The 15841-nt window shown below is 30.2% G+C and overlaps 1 protein-coding gene across 2 annotated transcripts in view; it reads right to left on the reverse strand.

Annotated features, from left to right (window-relative positions):
• The window catches only part of LOC145334326 (teneurin-m-like), a 132109-nt gene that overhangs the window by 75236 nt on the left and 41032 nt on the right, over nt 1-15841 (reverse strand). For both annotated transcript variants that reach the window (XM_080179738.1, XM_080179737.1), the window contains exons 8-13: nt 6756-6840; nt 5980-6080; nt 2993-3091; nt 2579-2717; nt 2021-2100; nt 352-437 (exon numbers count right to left, since the gene is read on the reverse strand). In XM_080179738.1, the coding sequence (XP_080035864.1) occupies nt 352-437; nt 2021-2100; nt 2579-2717; nt 2993-3091; nt 5980-6080; nt 6756-6840 (590 nt within the window). The remainder of the gene's footprint in view (nt 1-351; nt 438-2020; nt 2101-2578; nt 2718-2992; nt 3092-5979; nt 6081-6755; nt 6841-15841) is intronic.

Genomic DNA, 15841 nt, shown 5'->3' on the forward strand with positions numbered 1-15841 from the left:
TCATAAATGTTGTTATCCTTATTTTATATAGCATTGTGATTATTGTAACATTATTTTGTTCTTCTCCAAAAAACATGTAATAGGACTGACGAAATAAAAGCAAAGGAAGCCTGCAGGAAAAACACCGCTCTAGCTGCTGAATGACTGCTACAAGTAAACCGGAACAATGTTAGTTTCCTCACTTGGCTGCTAGGATTTTACGGTAAGACACAGAAGATAAACCGAAATTTTATTTAAGAGATTTTGAAAAGGTTGTGTTGATTGAAGAAATGTAATCAGTTACTGGTATTGTGTGATTCTTGCAGTCTTCCTTTGAGTAAAAAACTGTTTTAACATATGTATATTATTTACCGATCGTTTTTCTCTGAATCCTTTGAGTACGTCTCTGACGTCATTGTTGGTAAACGTTGGAATAGCGTTGCGTCGAGCATATAAACCTAAAAAAATTATCATTATTAAGACAAAATATTTTTATTTTCTGTATATTTTAATAATTATCCTATTAAAACAAGTAGTAAGTTTTTGGTTGTTTGTCTGTAAAGATCTCGCTAACCCTCTGAACCAATGGATTTCTTTATTTTGTAGAAGATTTCCAAAAGCCCCAGGGCAGTTTTACAAGTATGTCTTCGGGTGGTTTTAGGCTATTTTAGTGCTCTAGCTTGTAGGGGAAAAGCCAGTAGTGAGAGAAAAAAAGGTTTACAAATTTCTTAAATTGCATAAAAGAAAAACATTAATTGTCCAAATAAAAAGTAACTTAAGAAATTGTTATTACATGACATTTAATTGACGAAAGGTGTGCTCTGACTTCCGCAGATTTTGATTAATAAAACAGGGAGGGAGGGGACACTGGACTGTAAATTAAACTAGTACCCATGTTCTTTTAGTCGTTTAAGACCTTAAAAAACGAAAAAATGCAAATTATTTAAAGGTTGTTTTAAATAATGAGCGTTAAGCAAAGTTTTTGGTAAATTAAGAGTGTTATATCATTGGTGGAAATGTTGGAACACCAAAATTAAGCCTTCAGTATTATGCAATAATGAGTAAAAATTGTTACATTTCCTTCCTCAATAAAGAAAGCAAAAAAGTTGGTTCTAATAAGGACTTGGGATAAGTATGGTTAAAACCAATTGTTAATTAATGAGTTACAGAAAATTACCCTTTCTGTAGTTTACAATAAGTGGTTGAACCGTTTAAACACTCGACTTAATGAATGAATCAATCAAAATTCATTGACAGTCACCAAAGTTGTTTAGCCAATGAAGAAGAAAACGCTATTAAAATACTTTGGGGACTAGTGTATTAAACAGCCCAATGTCCCCTCCCTACCTGCATTATTATTTAGAATAATTATGTCTGTCCTGGTTTGAATATTGGTGGTGAATGTTTATCGCAAGAACCGATAAAGCTTATTGACATTTCTATCATGTACATTTTATAGTAGAGTTCCTTAGAACTGAAGTCATAATGTTGACATACATTATCAATAATATTAGTTACTTCGCCCCCAGCCTCATAGGAAGATGAGGGAGGTAAGTAAAATAGCTTTAAACCAGCCCAACAAGAAGCTTCTCTGAAAAAGCACAACCCATACGGACCAGCAATTTCTAGATCTTAAGCTTCAGACAAAATAAACTTGCTTACTACTACATAAATTATAGGATAAAGTATTTAATAGTAGTCCTATCTGACACTTAAACAACATTTCTTTAAAAGATCTAAGAAATACTCGATATTTTGATAAAAACAAATTTAACATATAACAATATTCTAGTAATGACATTATGACTATAGTATTATGTTGATATAATAACAGCCCAAACGGTTAACAAGATCAATTGTTTGTAAAACTAAAAACCACTCCACAGCTATATCATCATTCTAATTGAATTGTATTTCTATTTGTTGGTATATTTTCATTGTGTATGTTAATTTTGTCCTTAAATGTCAAATGTAAAAATATTACAATAATATAAATATTTTTATAGTATTCAAACTAAAGTTTGATATCAAAATATAATACCTATGGAAGCTCCTCTGGGAAGGTTGAAATCGAACTGAACATAAACAGAATCCATTTGCTGAACTTTTAGATTCCAGAATCTAAAAAGAAAAAAAATAATAAAAAAAAAGGATGACAACATCTATAAAAGCGAAGCTCTGGAACGGTAGGACAAATTAACATTAATTCTTGTATAGTGTCAGAACTAAACAAGCAAAATATAAATAAATGATTCCAAACAAAATTGTAAGTAATTTTTTGGCAAAACTGATAAATTACAGGATATTATTTAAGGACATACTTACATTTTTAGAACTTGTTTATACAGATGCTTCGCTTAAAACATTATGATGCAATAGGAATCATTATTTCAAAAATCAGATGAAAAGGATAATAAAACACAAGATAAATTGTCGTTAAAAAGGTTAAAAATCGACATGTTTTATATGGACTAAAAGACTTTCTAATAACGCTTTTTAGATCGTACCTAAATGTTAACAATCCTAATTTTAGAAATACTATGCTTTTAAAATGAATAGTTTTAATAATTTCAAATTTGTCAATAAACAAGAAACTTACGTATAAGGTTGAATGATATGTGCAAGTTTAGCGTCCAGCCGCAGATCTTTGAAGGTGTTTAGGTCCGGGAACCCTTGGAAGGTGACACCCTTGGTCGCTTCTTCTCGCTCTTTTTTATACTCCTTCTCATACTCTAGACCTGTAATGAAAGAAAGACTGTTTGTTATTGGTGGATTTTCTAGCCAATAAGAGATCAGTATATACATTTTACAGATTGTTATTGGAGGATTTTTTAGCCAATGATATATTATTGCAGATTTTGGTTGGAGGATTTTTATTGAATGTTTTAATTAGTTGAATTTATTACTACTGCATTTGATAGGAGTTAAATAGTTTTTTTTTAATTTAGATTATTAGAGCATCCATAAATACTTTATTTTTGTAGTTACTAAAACGCAATGAAAAAAAGCCTACCTGATTTTGGTACAAAATTTTTGTCCTGCGAATCTTCTATAACCGGACAGGCTTGAGCTTTCTCTAGGCTTGTACTGCTTTGTAACACTATGTTTGACGCTGAAATTAAAATAAATGTTAGGTTAGGGGGATTTTAAAGATCTTGTGGGGCTTTTTGGTTATTTTTGTGCGATTTAGGGGAGGTTTTCTCTGACCTCCCAAAATAAAATAAAAAACATTTCTTCTTAAAAACATGTTTTTTTTCTTTTTGTGGTGACATTTTAAAAGATACACCTACAAGCCTCTAGGGGCGCAGCTACTATCTTATTATAAAAGTGATATTTCTAAAAGGCAATGAGGTATAAGCTCAAGTAACATACAGTATCTAAGTGTAAGAAAAACTAGGATACGAACTTTACAAAAACTTTTACAAAACTTTCAGTTCCTGGCTAAAACAAATGACAGTTTCCTTTTTGATTTAAATGACTTATTTTCAACACCCCCCCCCCTTCCTCCCAAAAAAGTAGATTATTAGGTACACATTTTCTTTTTCTTGGCTGCAAGATAAGATAGGTGTCTGAAATTTCTAGTAAATATTCATAGACTTAAAAACATCCTCTAAACTAACTTTGTACATCCGTCTGTTGAACTTTTTTTTTGGTAGAAGGGGGATGGTTTCCGAGGGGTCAATTATGATATCAAGGAATATTGAATAAAGAAATATCATTTCTAAAAGTGTATATTACATAGATAAACAAATATATTATCATTTCTATAGAGAAGAAGAACAAGAGCAATTTTGTTAATAAGTACCGCAGCAACCAATTCCTAATTAATTTTATATTAAGAAGTACTTTAAACTGCAATTTAGAAAATCATACCTAGAAAATAATTACCCTCAAAGTTGTTAAGCGTTCTGTTAATCGCAAGGCGACAATCAAACGAACATACTAAAATTATAGAGTAGCTGCGCTACTTATAAAAAAGTTAGTATATGAATAAATAATCTTTATATCTTTATGTTATTAATGTAAAGACTATTGGGATATAACTAAGGGTAGAGGGATAAGACAATGGACAATAAATTAATTTACCCATAAATATTTTCGCATAATAAAGTTGTTTTGACTGACATATCATCTACTAATAAAATTATGAATGGCGATTAGTTAACAAAATGATTTATTGCTGACTTTTCAACGACATCGCATACAGTCTAATATTATGTTATGTCTTTGGTAACTTGTAAATAATAGGTAGAAAATTTGGAAAAGATTATTTTTCTCTGCCATTATTTCCTTCCTCACTGGGGAAAAAACATTGTGATCACTCTGATTAAATTATCCAGAATAATCAATACATATTAACTACCTAATAAATACGAAAAAAAACTTATTTTTTAGAAAAAAACACTGATTTAATAGAATTGTATTTTTTTAAAAAATATACAAGAATATTAAGGTTAAATGGTAAACTTCTGTAAAATTAAATTTTTGGTTTGAAAGTTTGAACACTGGTAGTTTGAACTAACCAATTACGATTTAACAAAAGTACTCGTAATTGTTTAAGCCAGCAACTGAGAAAACATATTTAACTACGTGTACTAGTATAATTTGGAAAGAATTAACTATTAGTCTTTAAATAAATCCTGGCTATCCAAATAAGATATATATTTGGACAATGCTTTTAACTTTCTAGAAATCTTTGAGGTTTAAAATGGATTCTTTTGTATTACATTAGATATTCGGATATTCTAAAAATTTCTGATGGGAAAAGTTAAATTTCCACGACATAATAACAGAATTTCTTAGAGCTTCTGTATAACCTCTAAACTTTATATTATATTGTCTTATATTTTCTAAAGTTTTATATAAGGTAGTAAGGTTTATTGGACGAAGCTTAAGATTTCAATAACTACTAAACTTATTGAGTTCTCCATTTTATAGAAACTTCTCTAAGGTCTCGGTATGATTTAAAGATAGTTTACTTTTTAGATTAAGTCTATTTTTGGGTTTTAGGGTATTTTTTTCTGCCCCTTCTTACCCGTTTTAATATGCAGCCCGTTGATGCTAAAATTGGAATGGAAATTTAACTAGTATAAAGAAAGAAGAGTATTTTAATTGGTACATGACACATATTATAAAACTTATCAGCCGTCTATATTAATTTGAATCTGTAGTGATAATATATGGAATGGTCACGTTTTAATATTCTAACAGGTATAAACATGGAATTAGGGATAGAACACAGGAAGATTAATTAATCTTTCATTCAAGGTTCCATTAAATCAGTTAGACATGCAATAAAAAGTACATAAATAAATCTTATCTCAATGATGATTTTTGAATAAAAATTTAATTTGTTTTTTTTCCATTGAACTATCCCTTTATGGTTAAAAGAGGGTGAAAAAGCCATGCTTAGGTAAATGTTGGTCAAACTGAGAATTTTTATCTAATTTAAAGTTATTATGTATTCAAGAACGGTGGGGGTATTATTTAAATGTATGTTTGGAGGGGTGAATTCTTTATAATAAAGACATTAAATTTGAATATTTTTTTAGTTTTGTCCTTTTTTACAAGAAAGATATTTAGAAAAAACCGCTTAGACAAAGATTTGATGTCTGTAGTAACTGTCTAAGAGCTTATCTGTCTGTCTGTTACTCTGTCTGTAGATCTGTAACGCCGTAAGGGCCTAAAATTTAAAACCACTGCAGCCGTTATGTCTGTAAAGTTTAAATTATAATCACAGTATTAATTAGAGCCAAACTATGTCTTTCTCTGTCTGTAACTGTTTGTTTGTGTATTGTATACAATCCACACTAGATGAAAGAAGATACTTCTGTCTGTCTGTCTGTCTATCGTACTGTCTGTAAGTGTTTAGATGTAACGCCATGTCTGTCTTTCTTTTACTCTGTCTGTAATTGTCTGAGATAATATGTTTACAGCTTACATCAGATGAAAAGAAAATACGTCTTTCTGTCTGTCTGTCGTTCTGTCTGTAATGCTCACCTGCAGTATAGACCAGAGCTGACACCAGGAGGAAAGAGAACAGGATAAAGAATATCGCCAGAAATTTCCAGCTACAGCGGGAGGAGAGATCTGACTTTAACCTGTACAGAAAAATATATATCAGATTTAGAGATAATAATGCTAGCTAAATTCTTATATTTGCAATTCTGCCAGTGGAATAGTTATTGGTGAAAAGAGAGAGTTGTAGATTTTTTCCATTATAATTTTAAAGTACTACAATTTAATTCTATTTTTCATCCTGTTTTTGTGATTGGGGAAGGGTGGGGTGAATCAATACATAGTCCCTACCCCCTTTCCCAATATTTACTTGCAACCCACAGCATAATTTCACACGTAATTTAATCTCTGTTGACCTATCACTGAAACCTTAGAAAATTAGTGACAAGCCACTGAAAGGATTCCTATAACTTGGAGGATTTTCCCAGAAACATTTTTCCTTTATTCTACAGAAGTCATTAGGACAACCTAAATGTTACTTTAGTTCAACAAATATTTGACTTTTTTCATGAATGGAGAGGACAATGACGTTTACAATAATCAACAACCCTTTCTTTCTCCCAAAAATTTAGGTTAATATGAAATTTTTTAGTTTTGTACTTACATAAAAAGAGGAAATTTTTAAAGATTTATTTTATAGTCTTTTTTTCTGTAATATAACAAAGGTTTGTTCAAATAACGTTTGTCTGTCTGTATGTCCGTCTGTCTGTCCGTCCGTCCGTCCGTCCGTCTGTTCATTACATTATTTTTTAACTTACCTAAAGCTTTGTGAACTCTGACTTGAAGAATTTGGTCGTTTGGAGGTTCCATTGTGGAATACATGCGCTCCGGGGTGAGGGTATACTAAATAGATAGATAGATAAATAGATAGATAGGTATATAGATAGATAGATATATAGTTAGATATATAGATAGATAGATAAATAGATAGATAGATAGATGGATGAATGGATAGATGGATTGATGGATAGATATATAAATAGATAGATAGATAGATAGATAGATAGATAGATTGATGGATAGATGGATAGACATATAATATAGTAACTATTACTAAGTATATAAAAGATAATGATTTAAGGAAACCCATAACACTAAAATATGGTTTGTTCATCTCCTTATAAGATTACAATAACTAGAACGAACAAAAACAATAAATTTCAAAAAAGCATTACAACTTGAAACCCATAGCAACCCAGGTAGCGTCATTTATAATGTCTATAGTCATAGTGGTATCAAATTGTACATCAATATATTGCCCCTGTAACCCCAAAGTAACCATTCTAGGTAACTCTATTGATATAACTTTTTTCATCACTATAAGGATGTAAATATAAGTAAACACATAATGTATAGTTAAACAACAATTACAACATGCTGGCACTTTTTGCGTAATTTGAATGCAGATTTTCTAAAGTTAAGTCAAGTAAAAGATCTTCTTTTTTTGACGGATTTTAAAACATAAAAACCTGAAATCTAACAAAAACGACGTCATGATATATCAGATTCATTGACACTACCTGCTATTATATTCACGAAGAGAATTATCCTTGTTTTTAATTAATTAGCATAAAAGATTTAGAAGGCCTTTTATGGACATCCATTATAAAATATGCTTTTATATATAGATGTAAAATTATGCTTAAATTCATTAATTACTCTTTCAACCCTTTTTCATTGGAATATCCCTTAAATTCTTTAGTGGATCCTAGTAAACCCCTCCTCACTTTCTTCTTGTTTTATGTTTTTAGTAGCAAAGCTGCTCTATTAAGTGTTATGCTCGGGTGATTATTTTACTTTCATTTACTTCCCCATCACTTTTTTCCCTTATATTAATTTCCCCTTCCCTTCTATTCCCCATTATCCCATTTACTCTTTCTTCCCCATTTCTCCCATCTACCCTTCCCTCCCCATTTCTGCTATAAACCCTTGCATCCCCCTATTCCTCAACCCCTTCCCTTCCCCTCCCCTTCACTAACCCTTCACCACATAACAATATAACTTTTAAGACAAAATATGAAGGGGGATGGGTTATATGGGTATTGCACTCCCATTTTTGGGTATTTTATCCTTTTCCTTTCTTGTAAAGTAATTTAATACAGCTGTTGTCCCCCATCTACAAGAATTATTTAAATATGTGCATTCAGTTCCGTATAATCAAATTATATTATTGCAACAGTACTAAACTGTAGGGAGGGAGGGAACATTGGGCTGTTTCTTCCACTAGTCCCCAAAGTTTTATAATAAAGTTTTCTTATTCGTTGGCTTAACAACTTTTGGGAGTTCCAATGAATTTTGATTGGTTGATTCATTTTTAACTGCCCAAACGTTTCAACCATTAATTGTACCTACAAAAGTGATAATTTTGTGTATCATCATTGGAGATGTACATCAATTTATCGACAATTGTCTTATCCCTTTAGATCCCTTACTTGACTGCCTCTTCCCTTTAGCTTCACTATCATCATAAATAATTGTGTCAATGTGTCTTTTTTTGCTAAATGAAACATGCGGCAGTAAATGCACACTATTTTTAAATAATAGGGCTACCAAAATGCATTGCTAGTTTATTAGTTACCTAGGCTTTTTTGTAATTATTTTTTTGAAAATTTTTTAATAGTTATTCTTTAAACATCTTTAATCTTTTTGAAGGTTTAAGGCTATTTTTAGGATATTGTTAAATCTAAACACTTTTTTTAAAACATTAAACCAAAAAAGTTGAAAGTTGGCACCCCTGTACTGAAACCACCTTACTCTGAGAGAGCTCTTTGCTGAAAACCACATAGAAGCTGCACTCTACATATGAGCATGGATATTTCATCAGTAGACAAATTAATTTGCCTTTAACTTTTCTACTAGTAAGAAGTTGATGTTATGTTATATTAAGGGATAAGACAAAGGACAATGAATACATTTTAGTACATCACCATTAATGATAAACAAAATTATTGTTTAAGATCTTTAGATAATTCTTGTCTTAACCAACGAATAAGAAAACATGCTCATAAAACTTTAGCAACAATTTTATTTTACAGTTCAATGTCCCCTCCCTCCATGTTTAGAAGATCGGGAATCTAAAGAGATAAGACAATGGTCGAGAGATTGGCTTACATTCCCAGTGATGATATACAAAGTTACCCCTTCTGTAGATTATAATTAGTGGTTGAGTGTTTGGACACTCAACTAAATGAACCAACCAATCAAAATTCAATAAAAGTCCCTAAGGTTGTTAAGCCAACGAATAAGAAAACGTTATTAAATGACTTTGGGGACTAGTGTAATAAACAGCCCAATGTCCCCTTCCTTCTTGCGTTGAAGATATATTTTGGTTAAGACTGTTAAATGGATACAGGGAAATATTATTATTAATGGAGCTAAATTAAACCTCCCACGAATTAACTATGTTTAATGCAATTGAATGTATGATTTCAAGCATATTTTTACGTCCTTTATGGTCTCGCATAAGTCTAGATAGATTGATCTACAATTTTATTGAAAACTGTGTGTAGATACTAAGCAGGTTTTAGGCTATTTATGATACTTTTCGCAAAGAAATCTATGTGTAATAGTTTCTTCAGTAAAAATCCCTCCTCAAAAATATCTTTGATAATAATAGTATAATATAAACCCACTATTATCTACGTATTATCATACAACACACATTCATTATTATTAATAGAGCAGCTACGCTATTCTATAACTCACTTTGTATGTCTGTACGTCAGTAAGGAATATTTTAGCCAGGGCTCGGCAGCTGCGAATAAGCCAAAATTTAAACCCGTTTGGAAATTTTAAAAATAAAAAAGGATTACCCAATTTTTGTCAGGTTTAGACTTCAATCCTATTTTTCAAATTGTAAAAGTTCATTTCAAAATCATATCAAACAAAATAAACTACACAAAATCAACGCTATTCTCATAATGAAACAATAGAAATAACCATTATTGTTGCGCTCTCTATGCTTATAATGTATCTTGTTATTTATTGTTATCAAATATTTATTATTAACCCTTATAATCTGTTGTATTTGGGGAGTGTTATTTCATTTACGCTAGCCAAAATTTGACGAATCAAATTGTCAAAAAAGATATCATCACCATAATGAAATGGTTTATGTTGTCGTCAAAAGGGGTTATCGGTGATATACTATTGATATCGACAGTTAATTAAATTGGGTATATTACGAGCAAAAAGTTCCAATTGCGCAAAAATGCGGGAGTTAGGGAACACCTTCCCTATTTGGGTGGGGAATACATAGATAATAATTTCATTATGAATACTTGTAGATTACCTAGGTGTGGGGAGGGAGGGGGTTTTCTCAAGAAAAACTATTATGCCTCAAAATTTAGAACAATAATCATTATTAAGACAAGATGTATTGTTCAATGGATGATAAATTGATCTCCCTTCTCATTAATAATAATCAAAATTACCCCCTCTATTTATTTCAAGAATTGGTTGATAGTTTTGAGCACTGCTAGTTTGAAGCAACCAATCAACATTTAATGAAAAATTACCCAAAGTTTTTAAGCCAACGATGAGAACACATAGGCATAATTTACAGTGCAATGGCTCCTCCTACCTGACAATTATACTACTAGTAACTTATATCTACAACAAAGACTTTAAAAAAGTTGAGCTGTAACCATAAATAACTAAATATTTTCAAATACGGGTGGTTGTTATGTATCCTTTTTATATTGTACACCATATGGTTATGGATGGGAAGGGGGGGGGGGAGAGGGTGTTTGTGTGTGGGCGGTTTAATATGAATTTTAATAGACCTACATAAAAGTTTACTAACATAAATTACTTAATTATGCTTAAAACACAGAAAGGAATAATTCATCTAAAACTAATTATTTGGCCACCAAAAGTAAATATAAAGTAACAGGATGTCAATCTGTGTGTCTGTATAGAAGGATCTAGCTAACCGCAGGACCGGTATGGTTACCTTTAGAGTGAAGGACCAAGGAAGGTTTTTAACTATTCATAAGAACTCATACATATTTTTAATACAATCTTTTTCTGTTTTTTTAATCATTATCAGAAATCCGTGTTAAAAATTTTTCTACTCCAAATTCTTTACTATTTATGGTATACATTATATTAGGTATAAAAAAGATTATGTTTTTGAATTAATGTATATGTTTAAAAGCTACAAACCTATTAAAATTCAATAAAAGTACCCAAAATATTTAAGCCAACGATGATAAAACTTTGGGTACCAATATATTTACATACCAGTTACCTTTATGTGTTAATATTAGAATGTTATTTTTGCCAATGATTAGAAAACCATGATCAATAATGAACCATCGAAACATGGTTCTTCTAAATCTAGACATTGTACTGTTACAGTTCAATCACAGTGTTTGATTGCCTCTTAATTTACTGTTATTTTACTGTAATTTAAGGTCTTCAGGATCAACAAAAAGAAAGTTGTTACATTTGTATTAAAAATGGTTAAAGTGGATAAAAAGGGTTCTTATATTTAGTAAATTTAGTAATATTAGATATTTAATATAATATTCAAAGTTACTCTAAGCTTAAGTGTTTATTTCTATCAAAAAAGAGATTATTAGATTGATAAAACCTAAAAATATGATTTAGTTAATACTTTATTTCTAAGGCACAATAATGTTATTATTATATCAACGTAAGACTGTTGTACATGAAATTTTCAACCCCTTAAACCCGTATGTAATCTTTCTATGTATATTTTAACTCTATTGGCGCACTGCATAATAATATTGAGTTACCGATTTTCAATATTATCTACTATACTCAAACACTTCTCTTTGGTGTGGCAACATTACAACAAGATTTTCAATATTATCTACTATACTCAAACACTTCTCATTGGTGTGGCAACATTACAACAAGATTTTCAATATTATCTACTATACTCAAACACTTCTCATTGGTGTGGCAACATAATAACAAGATTTTAAATATTATCTACTATACTCAAACACTTCCAAGTGGTGTAGCAACATTAAAGCAAGATTTTCAATATTATCTACTATACTCAAACACTTCTTAGTGGTGTGGCAGCATTACAACAATATTTTCAATATTATCTACTATACTTAAACACTTTCTAGTGGTGTGGCAACATTACAACAAGATTTTTCATATTATTTACTATAATCAAACATTTCTTAGCGGTGTGGCAACATTACAACAATATTAACTTGCTTACATATAACACTATGCAGAATTGAATTTACATATTCTAAACTATGTTTTTCATATTATTCTCACTTAGGCAATAAGCATTAAATTGTATTTTTAACTCATTGAAAAGTTTAGTTTATGAAAAAATCAGAGGACATAGTGCTATAAATTAATGTTAATACTTTATGTTTTTAAACACTATTTTTCATTACTTGAATTGTATTGATTTAAATCTACAGCAACGGTAATTTCATTGTCTTCTCCCTTTAAATTCCTAAGACTAATAGAATAATGTTAAGCATTTTTTTTTACTTTATGAATCAAATGTAAATTAATTCTAATAAATACAAGAAAAACGGACAAAATCTTCCCAAAAAGTTATGTGTTTAATTCTACATTTAGTAGATCATAATTATTGGAGAAAAAAGGCGTGTAGATTCGAATGTAGATTAATACAATATACAATAGATGTGATATTTTTTCAATGTCCTATTGACGTTATTGTGTTATTTCTGTATGAAAAACTAATGTTTAATAAATCCTAAGTAAAGAATATAAATAGGAACCATTTATCTTGCTAAGAATATTCAGCTAGTAATATGAAAATTTGGCACATTTTCTGCATTACGCGAGTGAAACACCCCTCCCTCTCCCATATTAAAACCTAACATTTGTTATTATATCAAATTCGGCAGTCTTATGTCTAAGATATGGATATAAAATTTACTACATTATGACAGGCTAAAAATTGTCGATAATATGTCAATTATGACAACATTTATTTACAGCCGTCGTCATAAACCTTTACAATTGTATGTCGACAAAATAATGGAATATAACAAAACTTATTTTAAAGACGGGTAAGGCCTATGGTTAGTCCACTGAATAAAAAATAATTTTTGGCAAAAAATTTGCATGTTTATATACATTATATATGTGCAAAAACATTAAAAACATGGTAAGGGATAGATAGTCTGAAATTAATTTACTTCTAACTTTTCGTCCATTTAAAAATGATCATTTCAATACTTTAATGCTTTTAAAACTACTCTTCATAAATATGCTTAATATTTTAGAATACTAAGCCGTTTCTGAGATTTTATGTATATTTGCATGAACACCATGTAATATGCCATATTACTACTTGCTACTTTAGGTTAGCATATGTTTTAGCAATTTTTTAAAAGCTATTAATAGATCCTATAAAAAATACGTCAGAATGGCCTACCATTGTTCAATTAAGATGTATACTGGCCTACTATTGGTTAATTAAAATGTATACTGGCCTACCATTGGTCAATTAAAATGTAAACTGTACTAACATTGGTCAATTAAAATGTATTTTGGCAGGTTAATGGTAATTTTGTCAGTATATAGGCCTATCATTGGTCATTATTTGTATTATATAACGTCATTTTTTCATAGGCACTATAAGGAGCTTCAATTTTTTATAGGAAAAATGTTTACAATCAAATCATTGCTATACAATTTATAGGTTTTCGTTATTTAAAGAAATTTTAGTTCAGCTATTTTCATAAAACAAATTATTTGTCATTTTTGCATAAACGTAACTACTTGTTATTCTAAACTCTAATCTTAAATTATTTCGTATTCGGACCAAAACTGTTTACTTCAGGGTTAAATATATTTTTTCATGAAACTTTAAATTCACAGATTTTTTTCATTTTGAACTTGCGGATTTTCTTAATTTTAGTTAATTTTAAAATTAAAATTCATAATAAAATCCTAGGGCTTTTAATTTAATCCAACAACGTTGTAAAATAGTGTATGTAGGAATACAGATAGGTATTCTTTAATTTTAATCTTGTATAGTTTGTGTTCTTTTAAAACTCATTTTCCTATTATTTTGTAACCCTTTATAATGCTAATGATGTTATAGAGATTATTAACCTGATATTTACGTTGATATTATATTTTTTTATTGAACTAGAAACTAATATCATCAACGATGTTATGAATAAATCTTATGTTGCTAAAATAACAGCAAAAATTTATTAAAATTGGTTTATCATGCAAAATATAGGTTCCTTTCTTGTGTGTGTGTGTGTGTGTGTGTGTGTGTGTGTGTGTGTGTGTGTGTGTGTGTGTGTGTGTGTGTGTGTGTGAGTGTGTGAATGAGTAAAATGACTTGAGTACGTTTTAGTACATGTATATTGTACAGGGTGGGTCGAAAAAAAACTTTGGTTACTCGTTTTTAACTTGGAGGGAGGGGACATTAGGCTATTTATTACGCCAGTATCCAAAATTTAATATTCGTTAACTTAACAAACTTTGAGGACTTTTATTGAATTTTGATTGGGTCAATAAGTTAAGTTTCCAAATGTTTCAACCTCTAATTGTTGTCTACAGAAGTGGTAATTTTGTGTATCATCATTGGGGATGTTTATCAATTTATAGGCCATTCATTTTTCTAAACCCCCAATGTACATGTTAAGTATATGTGTATGTATGTGTGTTTATATGTATAAAGACAAAATAACCCGAATTAAAGCGAGTAATAAGCAGTAAAAAGTTTCAATTTGCATTTTAAACCAGGCAAACCTTAGAACAAAGAAAGTTTAAGGTATAAAAAGTAAAAGATAAAAAGGGGAGATGAAATAAAAGAAGTCTTTGACAAATATAAAGCCTTCCTGAAATATTAAAAGACATAAAATATTACCTTATTAAGGAAAAAAGGACAAGCTTGCATTTATAACATTTTTGGGTTGAAAAATAAATTTATTAATCCATCCATTGCCTAAATTGCAAATCCTTTACTATAAAGTAGTAAGGTTTTTTTGCTAAAGCTAAATATATCGGAAAATACAGGTCTGAAAAGGTTGTTCAGGGAAGCTTTAAAATATCTTGGGGGTATTTAAGGGTCTAGGGACGAAGTAATTATTATAGAAAATATTGCTGGGGGGGGGGGGGGGTGAATTTATCCCCCATTGCCCAATCCCTGTATTCCAAGCTAAGCTAGCATGTATGAAAATGTTGGCACTAGATTTGATAAAAGGTATAATTTACACAATTTACAACTTACCAGGGCTGTGGTCATATATTTCAGTACATTTTTTTTTCAATTACAAGACATTTGTTCAGACTTTATGGCCAATACAAGAGTCATATAAATACGATATAATCCGAGATCTTAAGGGATAGGACAATGTACAATTATTATTTTGAAAATTACCCCTTCTGTAGATCAAGTTTGGATACGGCTAGTTTATACCAACCCGGGGATCTAAAGGGATAAGACAATGGCCGATAAATTGATTTACGTACATCCCCAAAATAACCCCTTCTGCAGATTACAACTATTGGTTGAAACTTGGCACTCAACTTAATGAACCAACGTTATCATAAAAATTTTGAGGACTAGTGTAATAAAAAGCCCAATGTCTCCTCCCTCCCAGAAACCAACCAACATGTGATAAATTTTTAAAAGCTGAATAAGTATTCATAAATCTTTGGGAACCATTACAATTTTTCCTCTCTCCTTAGAATATATGTTATTCTTATAGTTCACCAAAATTAAAATTTCATCTCAAAATCGATCTCATATCTCAATATCGATCTCAATAGATTTAAATTGCCGAGTTCATGTCCCTCTCCCATTTTGTTACTCGTGAGAAAGAAAGAAATAAGCAAGATTTAAATTTAA

The sequence above is a fragment of the Acartia tonsa genome, chromosome 12, assembly GCF_053477335.1.
Source record: "Acartia tonsa isolate MP-2025a chromosome 12, ASM5347733v1, whole genome shotgun sequence".
Taxonomy (NCBI): Eukaryota; Metazoa; Arthropoda; class Copepoda; order Calanoida; family Acartiidae; genus Acartia; species Acartia tonsa.